At 43.0% G+C, this 12,399-nt stretch overlaps 1 protein-coding gene across 1 annotated transcript in view; it reads left to right on the forward strand.

Moving 5' to 3' along the window:
- dnah12 (dynein, axonemal, heavy chain 12) overlaps positions 1-12,399 on the forward strand; it is a 36,597-nt gene that overhangs the window by 11,320 nt on the left and 12,878 nt on the right. Inside the window, exons 25-38 of the mRNA XM_024006004.1 lie at positions 2,691-2,863; positions 2,961-3,113; positions 3,234-3,473; positions 3,572-3,817; positions 4,463-4,582; positions 4,691-4,800; positions 8,647-8,830; positions 9,019-9,159; positions 9,273-9,356; positions 9,470-9,658; positions 9,802-9,921; positions 10,021-10,209; positions 10,301-10,452; positions 10,594-10,732. Of these exons, the coding sequence (XP_023861772.1) occupies positions 2,691-2,863; positions 2,961-3,113; positions 3,234-3,473; positions 3,572-3,817; positions 4,463-4,582; positions 4,691-4,800; positions 8,647-8,830; positions 9,019-9,159; positions 9,273-9,356; positions 9,470-9,658; positions 9,802-9,921; positions 10,021-10,209; positions 10,301-10,452; positions 10,594-10,732 (2,240 nt within the window). The remainder of the gene's footprint in view (positions 1-2,690; positions 2,864-2,960; positions 3,114-3,233; positions 3,474-3,571; positions 3,818-4,462; positions 4,583-4,690; positions 4,801-8,646; positions 8,831-9,018; positions 9,160-9,272; positions 9,357-9,469; positions 9,659-9,801; positions 9,922-10,020; positions 10,210-10,300; positions 10,453-10,593; positions 10,733-12,399) is intronic.

The following is a 12,399-nucleotide window of genomic DNA, read 5'->3' on the forward strand; positions in this document are numbered from 1 at the left end:
CCGGGAGGCTCCGTGCCATGGATTCCTCTCTACAGCTCCGGGCCATGGATCATCACTGGAGCTATCGTGCCATGGTTATCATACAGGCCCGGGTCATGGATCATCACTGGAGGCTTCGTGCCATGGATCTTCCGTAGGCCCAGATACTGGAGGCCTCGCTGCCATGGCTCATAAGTCGCGATCACACTGGAGGCCCTTCGTACGTGAGCAGAAACAGGCTGTCACCCGGACTGAGGAGACGTACTGGAAAGGCCTGGTACGTCGGAAGCTGCCAACAACGCGTCCTGCTGGATACCCACTTTAGCTTGGTGAGTGTGGAGAGCTGGCACAGGACACACTGGGCTAAGACGGCACAGCTGGAGGGCTATAGTGCGTATAGCTGGAGGTCTGGAGCGTAGAGCTCGCACAAATGCGTCCTGGCTGAATACCCCCTGTAGCACGGCAAGTGCGGGGAGCTGGCACAAGCCGCACTGGGTTGTGCTGGCGAACTGGGGATACCGTGCCGTAGAGCTGGCGCAGGATATCCTGGGCCGAAGAGAAGCACCGGAGACCAGGAGCGCTGAGCCGGCACAATCCGTCCTGGCTGAATGCCCACTCTTAGCTGGCAACTGCGTGGAGCTTGCACAAGCGCACGGGCTGTGGATGCGCACTGAAGGCATGGTGCCCAGAACCGGAAAACGTGGCACTTGAACCGTGACCAACTCCTCATTGTATTTAGGGAGTTGGTTCTCGTCACCCTTTATTTCCGTTCGTTCCGCATGCCAACCCGTGTGCCCCCCCCCCCCCCCCCCAAATTGTTTTTTAGGCTTGCCTCTCTTGCTTCCATCCTTGCCGTGACTCCTGTATCGCCCGCGTTCCTCCCTCGCTGCTTTCGCCTGTTTCCACGGCAGGCTCTCATGCCCTGCCATTACCTCCTCCCATGTCCATGATGTCCTTCGCTCCGGGGCACGCTGCTTGGTCCGTGGTGGTGGGATCTTCTGTTACGGCTCTCGTTGGTTTGTAGGAAGAGTGGACCAAGCGCAGTGTGGAAAGTGTTCATTGATCTTTTATTTCAAAATCACTCAAACAACATAACAAATGTGAAAACGAAAGCGCACAGTTCTGTCAGGCAGAAAACACGAAACAGAAAACAAGATCCCACAAAACCCAAAAAGAAAATGACAACTTATGTATGATCCCCAATCAGAGACAACGATAGACAGCTGCCTCTGATTGGGAAACACACACGGTCAAAAACAAAGAAATAGAAAACATAGACTTTCCCACCCGAATCACACCCTGACCCAACCAAACATAGAAAATAATAAGGAACTCTAAGGTCAGGGCGTGACAATTCCAGCCAGAATAACCTACTGTTTTTTGCAAACTCCTCTGAAAGTACTAGTCCCGTGCTAATCGAAATCCCTGTGTTTTGAGAGAAATGTCTGAGTTTGACAGGTGTTGCTCGCRGTTTGAGCAAGAAAACAATAAGTGATTCGATAAATTGAACAATGTGCTGCGCATAGCCTATATATGAAGGGCCTACATGTATCAACTTTCACAGTGAATGCTTTTGTTTATACGTTTTATGTGAATTACTTGAACATCGCCAAATGCATAATTAAAAAATATTGCGACTATTTAATGTAACCCTTGCTGTTAATAGATCGCAAAGCAGCATACAACTGAGCTAAATGATTGGAAATGACAAATTCACTTTCTCATCCATAGCCTAAAAACGCATATCAAGTGCAAGTGAGCTGTTTAGTTCACATCTGAAGGCTGGGGGGCATTTAGGATTTCTTCTACTGCGGATCGCTAAAATATCCTAATTATTATGATCACACTTCTTCAATTCAAATATTATGACAACACTACAGTATACCAAAGATCGTTTGGTATGGTTTAGAAACTTGGGAACCAAGCTCGAGTTATCAGTGTAGTCTTTAATTGCCTGAACTTGTTGAAATACAGTATCTTCACGCCTAGAAAAAAACTCCAGGCTTCGGTCATAACTGGCAATTTATAGAAAATTTAAAAACGCCAAGCTCAAGTCCAAAACGAATTCACGGCAACACACAGTTTTATACAGAGTCATGATCGCATGGAACTCCCTTCCATCTCCAATTACTCAAGCAAACAGCTAAATTACCTTTACAAAATTGATTAAACAACAACTCATGAAACGTCGGGGACTGTGAAAGGGCACACACAGACACTCTAACACATATATATTTTTGTTGTATTGTTCGTTTCATTGTATTTTAAATGTGTGACTGTCTATCAGTGTATCAGTGTTTCGTTACTTGTCATGTTTTGTGTTTTTTGTGGACCCCAGGAAGAGTAGCTGCTTCTTCTGCTAAAGCTAATGGGGATCCAAACAAACAAATACATAAACAAATATGCCATATTTTCCTTAGGGCTGTGAAGACAGATACCAATATCGCAATATTTTTTCCATGGCAAAAAAATTAATTGCGAAGCAGACCAAACTCTTTGGTCCTTCAAAAACCTGCTGTGTGTAACAATTTGTGTGATATAGCTTGGAAAATAAACAAATGTGACTGGATGACAATGTTTGTTTCCAACATTAGGGTGATTTTCCTAAAGAAATTAAATCCGCTAATGTGTTTTGTTTACTTGCCACGATACTAACGAGTGTTGCGATACTGGTGTCGTCCCGGCCCTAATTTCCTGTTATTCTATGACAGGTGTATCCCATGAAACAGACTTCCAGTGGTTGGCTCAACTGCGCTACTACTGGGTCAACGAGAATGTGCGTGTACGCATCATCAACTGTGACGTCAAGTACGCCTACGAGTACCTGGGAAACTCCCCTCGACTGGTCATCACGCCACTGACAGACAGATGCTACCGCACACTGGTAAATCACCCCGAGAAACATGTAGTCTGAAAGATATCTCACTCAGGTCACTCCCAAACCTTAGACTAACATTTCATATTTTTACTTTATGTCTTAGATTGGGGCGTTCTACCTTAGTCTTGGGGGAGCACCCGAGGGTCCGGCAGGGACGGGGAAGACGGAGACCACCAAGGACTTGGCCAAAGCCCTGGCCGTGCAGTGTGTGGTCTTCAACTGCTCTGACGGCCTGGACTACCTGGCTATGGGGAAGGTAACTGAAGCTGGGAATAACAGCGAATGTCAATCAATGTCCAATCCCTGTTTACTACACGTGTGGTCTTTATTATAGCTGGCGATAGTGCACCTTCATCTCTGTCCTCCTGTCTCTCAGTTCTTCAAAGGCCTTGCGTCGTCAGGTGCCTGGGCCTGTTTTGATGAATTTAACCGCATTGAGCTAGAGGTACTGTCTGTGGTGGCCCAGCAAGTCCTGTGCATCCAGAGGGCCATCGAGTTGAAGCTGGAGTACTTTGACTTTGAGGGCACCGTGCTCAAACTCAACCCCAACTGCTTCGTGGCCATCACCATGAACCCGGGCTATGCTGGACGCTCAGAGCTCCCAGACAACCTCAAGGTACAGAGGAGGATGCACTCTTTATCCTATGCAATAGATAGATTTTTTAAATATCCATGTTGATTCAACAGTACTTCACCCCTATTCATCCACAACAGGTGTTGTTCAGAACTGTGGCCATGATGGTGCCTAACTACGCCCTGATAGCAGAGATCTCCCTGTACTCCTATGGCTTCCTGAACGCCAAGCCCCTGTCAGTAAAGATTGTGATGACCTACAGACTCTGCTCAGAGCAGCTTTCCTCCCAGTTCCACTACGACTACGGCATGAGGGCCGTCAAAGCTGTACTGGTGGCCGCAGGGAACCTCAAACTCAAGTTCCCAGACGAGAATGAGGACATACTGGTGTGTCTAGAAAAGTTGGCTTACATTGATATGTTATTATGTATAAATGGTATATATATATATATATATATATTTATAAACTGGGTGGTTGGAGCCCTGAATGCTGATTGGCTGACAGCCGTGGTTTATCAGACTGTATACCACGGGTATGAGAAACATTTATTTTTACTGCTCTAATTACGTTGCTAACCAGTTTATAATAGCAATAAGGCACCTCGGGGGTTTGTGTTATATGGCCTATATACCACGGCTAAGGGCTGTGTCCAGGCACTCCGCAAAGCGTCGTGCATAAGAACAGCCCTTAGCCGTGGTATATTGGCCATATACCACACCCTCTCGTGCCTTATTGCTTAAATATATATATWTTTTTTTTAACGGAGTAGATCAGCTTTAATATTGCAGATAGATTGTAGATTCCATCAATGTAATTGTCTGCATCACTTCCAATCCCCCATATATTATTTTGGTAAATATATTTATATATATACATACATACACATACCCACATATATATAAACATACATATACAAATGCATACATAAACATACACATATATATATATATATACATGGTATAGTTAAAAAAATAAGGGCTATGTAAGGGTAGTCGCTTACGTTGAATGTTCTATGTTTTCGTCACTACCAGCTCCTGAGGTCCATCAAGGATGTGAATGAGCCCAAGTTTCTCTCTCATGACATCCCACTTTTCAATGGAATCACCAGTGACCTGTTCCCCGGTATCTCTCTCCCTGTGGCAGACTATCAGGTTGGAATTTTCCTTGCTTGTTTTTATGTACTCTGTGTTGATAGAAGATGTTGATACTGTATGTGCATTGCATATTTAAATGTCTGCCATCTGTCATGTGTTTCCCAGCTGTTTCTGGCTTGTGCTGAGGAGTGCTGTAAGAACCACAATGTTCAGCCAGCTGAGGTCTTCAAGGAGAAGATCATACAGACCTATGAGATGATGATAGTCCGTCATGGGTACACTTTTTCTTTCTGAACTGAAACTCAATCTATGTTGCATCTCATAGGTATTTGTATTTATTATGGATCCCCATTAGCTGCTGCCAAGTCAGCGTGTGTTATCATGTGTGTGTATGCAGGTGTCTTTGCCTATGTTTGTGTTGTTTCACAGTCCTTGCTATTCCATAAGGTGTATTTTTATCTGTTTTTTAAATCAAATTTTACTGCTCGCATGAGTTACTTGATGTGGAATAGAGTTCCATGTAGTCATGGCTCTATGTAGCCTCCCATAGTCTGTTCTGGACTTGGAGACTGTGAAGAGACCTCTGGTGGCATGTCTTGTGGAGTATGTATGGGTGTCTGAGCTGTGTGCCAGTAGTTCAAACAGACAGCTCGGTGCATTTAACATGTCAATGCCTCTCACAAATACAAGTAGTGATGAAGTTAATATCTCCTCAACTTTGAGCCAGGAGAGATTAACATGCATATTATTAATGTTAGCTCTCTGCGACAAAACTAGGGCCTGTAGGACCTGCCTTGTTGATAGTGCTGTTAAGAAGGCAGAGTAGCGCTTTATTATGCACAGACTTCTCCCTATCTTAGCTACTGTTGTATCAATATGTTTTGACCATGACGGTTTACAATCCAGGGTTACTCCAAGCTGTTTAGTTACCTCAACTTGCTCAATTGCCACATTATTCATTACAAGATTTTGTTGAGGTTTAGGGTTTAGTGAATTATTTGTCCCAAATACAATGCATTTAGTTTTTGAAATATTTAGGACTACCTTATTCCTTGCCACCCATTCTGAAACGAACTGCAGCTCATTGTTATGTGTTGCAGTCATTTCAGTCGCTATAGTAACTGACATGTATAGTGTTGAGTCATCCGCATACATAGACACACTGGCTTTACTCACGCCAGTGGCATGTCGTTAGTAAAGATTTTAAAAAGTAAGGGGCCTTGACAGCTGTCCTGGGGAATTCCTGATTCTACCTGGATTATGTTGGAGAGGCTTCCATTAAAGAGCACCCTCTGTGTTCTGTTAGATAGGTAACTCTTTATCCACAATATAGCAGGGGGTGTAAAGCCATAACACATACATTTTTCCAGCAGCAGACTATGATCGATAATGTCAAAAGCTGCACTGAAGTCTAACAAAACAGCCCCCACAATCTTTTTATCGTCAATTTCTCTCAGCCAATCATCAGTCATTTGTGTAAGTGCTGTGCTTGTTGAATGTCCTTCCCTATAAGCATGCTGAAAGTCTGTTGTCAATTTGTTTACTGTAAAATAGCATTGTTTCTGGTCAAACAATGTTTTTCAAAAGTTTACTAAGGGTTTGTAAGAGGGGGCTTTACTATTCTTAGGTAGTGGAATGACTTTAGCTTCCCTCCAGACCTGAGGGCACACACTTTTTAGTAGGCTTAAATTGAAGATATGGCAAAATCGTCTGCTATTATACTCAGTAAGTTGTCAGACTCTGGTGGCTTGTCATTTTTCACCTCTTCCACCCTCACTTTATGTAATTCTACATCATAATGCTTGTCTTTCATAATTTGGTCAATATACTTTTTATTTTTATTTAACCAGGCAAGTTAGTTAAGAACAAATTCTTATTTACAATGGCAGCCTAACCCGGCCAAACCCCTAACCTGGACGACACTGGGCCAATTGTGCGCCGCCCTATGGGACTCCCAATCACGGCTGGTTGTGATACAGCCTGGAATCGAACCAGGGTCTGTAGTGATGCCTCTAGCACTGAGATGCAGTGCCTTAGACCGCTGCGCCACTCGGGATGTGCAGTGTCAGCTTTTGTTGCTGGCATGCCTAAGTTTGATAATCTTGCCAATGAAAAAATCATTAAAGCAGTTGGTAATATCAGTGGGTTTTGTGATGAATGAGCCATCTGATTCAATGAATGATGCAGCTGAGTTTGCCTTTTTTCCCAAAATTTCATTTAAGGTGCTCTAAAGCTATAATTCTTTGTCATTTATCTTTGTTTCATGGTGTCGTTTCTTCTTTTTTTTCAGTATAGTCACATGCTTTCTCAATTTGCAGTATGTGTGCCAATCGGTTGTGCAGCCAGACTTTTTTGCCATACCTTTTGTCTCATCCCTCTCAACCATACAATTTTTCAATTCCTCATCAATCCACAGGGATTTAACAATTTTTACAGTGATTTTCTTAATGTGTGCATACTTATTAGTAACTGGGAGAAACAATTTCATAAATGCGTCAAGTGCAGCGTCTGGTTGCTCCTCATTACATCCCACGGACCAACAAATATTCTTTACATCATCAACATATGAATCACCACAAAACTTATTGTATGACCTCTTATACACTATATTAGGCCCAGCCATGGGAACTTTGGTTTTCCTAGATATGGCTACTATATTGTGATCACTACATCCTATAGATTTGGATACTGCAAGTTTCTGCAGCATTAGTAAAGATGTGATCAATACATGTTGATGATTTCATTCCTGTGCTGTTTGTAACTACCCTGCTAGGTTGACTGATAACATGAACTAGGTTGCAGGCACTAGTTACAGTTTAAAGCTTTCTCTTGAGTGGGCAGGCTGATGAAACCCAGTCGATATTTAAATCACCCAGAAAATATACCTCTCTGTTGATATCACATACATTATCAAGCATTTCACACGTATTATCCAGATACTGGCTGTTAGCACTTGGTGGTCTATAGCAGCTTCCCACCAGAATGGGCTTTAGGTGAGGCAAAGGAAACTGTATCCATATTACATCAACAGTTTTTAACATGAGATCCTCTCTAAGCTTTACAGGAATGCGGTTCTGAATATAAACAGCCACACATCCACCTTTGGCATTTCTGTATTTTATGTAGATCTTATAACCATGTATTGCTACCACTATCAAATGTATTATCTAAGTGAGTTTCAGAGATTGTCTGAATATAAATGTAATCTGTTACTAGCAAATTATTGATTTCATGAACCTTGTTTCTTAAGCTACATATGTTAGTGGGCTATTTTTAGCACTTTTCTGAAATACTTTATTGTTTTTATTGCTTTACTGGGAAGCTTAGCAGAGGTTGACATGCTCATGTTATTTATGTTAGTGCAGGGTGAGCTGCACACAGTGGACTTCCTCCTAGGGCACACCGCCTCAGTGCTAASAGTATCAATAGGCTACTGATTACTGCATACACTATCTGTGTGATCAGCAGAGGCATTCAGGGCAGTTAGAGGGACATAAATTAGGTTACTTACAGTATGTCTACCAACTCCCCTTGTATAATGTACATTTGCTGAAGCATTATGACAACTCAGCGACACAATGGTAGGGATTAACTGAGCTGGGCTTGGGTCATTGAGAAGTCATTGTCTCAACGCAGAATTATAATGCTGTGAAAGGATCCAAATGATTTGGGTGGATCCCGTCGTCCTTATTAAACAAGCTTTGTTTCCAGAAGGTATCAAAATTGTCAATAATTGTTACACCCACAGAGCTACGATAGTCTCGTAGCCAGTTATGGAGGGCTAAAAGTCTGCTGAACTGTTCAATGCCACAATTTAGGAAGGGCAGGGGGCCAGATATTATGGGGTGTTTGTTGGTGTCAAGTAGTGACATCCTCCTGATTCACTGTCATTTTAAAGAACTGACATGGCTTCACCGGTACCTACATGTTCAAATCCCATTTTATTTGTCGCATGCTTCATAAACAGCAGGTGTAGACTAACAGTGAAATGCTTACTTACGGGTCCTTTTCCAACAATGCAAAGTTTAAGATATATATATAATAAATACATGTTAAATGATCGATGATGATCATATTGTTTTGAATAATTTTTGCATTGCCCCTACTGGTGTGTATCTCAGATTTATGCTGGTTGGAGAGCCGTTTGCTGGTAAGACCAAAGTCCTCCACGTCCTGGCCGACACCCTGACCCTGATGAACGACAGGGGTTACAATGAGGAGGAGAGGGTCCTCTACCGTACGGTCAACCCCAAGGCCATCACCATGGGACAGCTTTTTGGAGAGTTTGACCCAGTCTCCCACGAGGTGGGGCTCAACCCTGGAATATTCATATTCCTCTCACATCATTACAATTATATATTCAGACTATCTTTCAATATCAATACTGTTATTTTTATTTCTTTACACCAATGGTTTTGCTGTTTTGGATTGTGTCTTACATTGTGTTTGAGTTTTTTMTTTTCTCTCTCCCTGTCTCTGTTGGTGTTGCTCAGTGGGCAGATGGGATTGTGGCCAACACGTTTCGTGAGTTTGCGTCGTCGGAGACCCCGGACCGTAAGTGGGTGGTGTTCGACGGGCCTATAGACACACTGTGGATTGAGAGCATGAACACTGTGCTCGACGACAACAAGAAGGCAAGAATATGAGTCCACAACAAATATCATCCAATATAATCACTTAATGACATACCAGGAGGATGCATAAAGCAACTGTAACTACTTGCTGTATGCTTCCTTCTCTCCCACAGCTGTGCTTGATGAGTGGAGAGATCATCCAGATGTCCAATCAGATGAGTCTAATCTTTGAAGCCATGGACCTGTCTCAGGCCTCTGTAAGTCAACAAGCCATCAACACACTTGCAGGTACAGGTAGACTTCTTATTTTGTCCAACAACAGTATGTTTCACGAATCGGTAATCTGTATATCTATCCCTCCCCTCCCCAGCCGGCGACAGTGAGCAGGTGTGGTATGATCTACATGGAGCCCTCTCAGCTGGGCTGGGAACCCCTGGTGACCTCCTGGATCAACACCCTGCCAGAGCCCCTGCAGGCTCCAGACAACACAGGCCTGCTCATGGAGCTCTTCCACTGGCTCCTGCCACCCTCCCTCAGGATGCTACGCAAACAATGCAGGGTGGGTGGACCTCAAGCTTTAAGTCCAGAAGCATCAATTGGAGTTTGATCCTGTATATCGGCTATTGCCCTGCACCACAGTATATATATATATTTATGGTTTACAAGCTCTATAACATGTCTGATTGCTTTCATATGTTCTAGGAGGTTGTCACCACCAGCAACAGCAACACAGTGGTGTCCCTGACTCGGCTCTTTGAAATGCTGCTCACCCAACCTTTGAAGGAGGACACGGGTAACAAAAACATACGGACGTGGGTCATGGTAAGAGATTAAACAAAGTACTGCTGTGCGTGGCTATACTGAATTGAAATGACAGAAATCAACATACTCAGCTCAACTCCATCTCTTTTTCTGTGGCAGGCAGCCTTTGCCTTCTCCCTGGTGTGGTCGGTGGGGGGCAGCTGTGATACGGACAGCAGGAAGAGGTTTGATGAGTACCTCAGAGACATCATCTTAGGGAAGGCAGACAACCACCCCATCCCCGCTTCTGTGTCCAAATGGGAATGTCCCCACGATGAGAAGGGTCTGGTCTACGACTATTACTACGAGGTCTGTAACATTCCACTGGTCAATAAGGCTTCTGCCGTGTAAAACAGTATTTTTCAGGTTCTATGAAAATACATATATATTTTTTTCACAGTTTAAAGGGAAAGGTCGCTGGGTGCACTGGACTGACTCGATCAAGAACATCAATCTGGGGGACAAGAACACCAAAGTGCAGGATATCATCGTCCCCACCATAGACACGGTCCGATACACCTACCTCATGGACCTCTGCATCGACTATGGAGTGTAAGCGTGCGTCAACACACCCAGACTAATGGGGATGTAATTTGTGTTTACGCACTTGCATTGTGGTTTCAAAGATCATAATATTCAGTTGATGCGTTATATTGTAAAACAGCCACTGATCATATGTCTGTCTCTGTGAAGGCCGTTGCTGTTTGTGGGGCCCACTGGGACGGGGAAGTCTGTGTACGTGAAGGAGAAACTCATGAACAACCTGGACAAGGACCGCTACCTGCCTTTCTTCATCAACTTCTCAGCACGCACCAGCGCTAACCAGAGCCAGGTGAACAATGAAGAGCTACAGATGCGCTATCTTAATTTGACCCTGTTTCTCGCAGCAGGACAATAATCCTGCAGCAACAGGCAATGTGAATGATTATGTGGATTATAATTCATGGAGTTTTTTTTTTTTTTTGTAGGGTTTGATACATTTTTTGTTAGGGCAAATCAAGTCTGACATTTTTTAAAGTGGAAATTACAAACTTTAAAAGCCTTTTTAAACATTGAATACACTACAATTTCCCTTTCCTGCCTAGCAGGAACATTGTCTGCGACACAACAGAGTGATCAAATTAAGATAGCAGATCTGTATGAAACAGGATCTCTGTCATACAGTATGTTGATCACGTCTGATCACTGGATACTCAATTCATTTCACAGAAAAGCAAAAARAATTGTCCATTAAAATAACATCAAATTGATCAGAAATACAGTGTAGACATTGTTAATGTTGTAAATAACTATTGTAGCTGGAAACGACAGATTTTTTCATGGAATATCTACATAGGCGTACAGAGGCCCATTATCAGCAACCATCATTCCTGTGTTCCAATGGCACGTTGTGTTAGCTAATCCAAGTTTATCAATTATCATAAAAGGCTAATTGATCATTAGAAAACCCTTTTGCAATTATGTTAGCACAGCTGAAAACTGTTGTGCTAATTAAAGACGCAATAAAACTAGCCTTCTTGAGACTAGTTGAGTATCTGGAGCATCAGCATTTGTGGGTTCGATTACAGGCTCAAAATGGCCAGAAACAAATAACTTTCTTTTGAAACTCGTCAGTCTATTCTTGTTCTGAGAAATGAAGGCTATTCCATGCAAGAAATTGCCAAGAAACTGAAGATCTCGTACAACGCTGTGTACTACTCCCTTCACAGAACAGCGCAAACTGGCTCTAACCAGAATAGAAAGAGGAGTGGGAGGCCCCGGTGCACAACTGAGCAAGAGGACAAGTACATTAGAGTGTCTAGTTTGAGAAACAGACGCCTCACGAGTCCTCAACTGGTAGCTTCATTAAATAGTACCCGCAAAACACCAGTCTCAACATCAACAGTGAAGAGGTGACTCTGGGATGCTGGCCTTCTTTAGACCGGTGGAAATGTGTCCTTTGGTCTGGAGTCCAAATTGGAGATTTTTGGTTCTAACCACCGTGTCTTTGTGAGACGCGGTGCGGGTGAACGGATGATCTCCGCATGTGTATTTCCCACCGTAAAGCATGGAGGAGGAGGTGTGATGGTGTGAGGGTGCTTTGCTGGTGACACTGTCTGTGATGTATTTAGAATTCAAGGCACACTTAACCAGCATGGCTACAACTGCATTCTGCATTCTAAAACTTTTGACCGGTAGTGTGTGAATATACAGTGCCAGTCAAAGGTTTGGACACACCTACTCATTCAACTTTTTTTCTTTATTTTTTACTATTTTCTACATTGTAGAATAATAGTGAAGACATCAAAATTATGAAATAACACATAAGGAATCATTTAGTAACAAAAAAAGTGTTAAACAAATGAAAATATATGTTATATTTGAGATTCTTCAAATAGCCACCCTTTACCTTGATGACAGTTTGGCACACTCTTGGCATTCTAAAAGTTAAGTATTTTGTCCTACATTAATGGGGATGCTATCATGATTACAGATAATCCAGAATGAATCGTGAATAAT

This window comes from Salvelinus sp. IW2-2015, linkage group LG17, assembly GCF_002910315.2.
Source record: "Salvelinus sp. IW2-2015 linkage group LG17, ASM291031v2, whole genome shotgun sequence".
Classification (NCBI taxonomy): Eukaryota; Metazoa; Chordata; class Actinopteri; order Salmoniformes; family Salmonidae; genus Salvelinus; species Salvelinus sp. IW2-2015.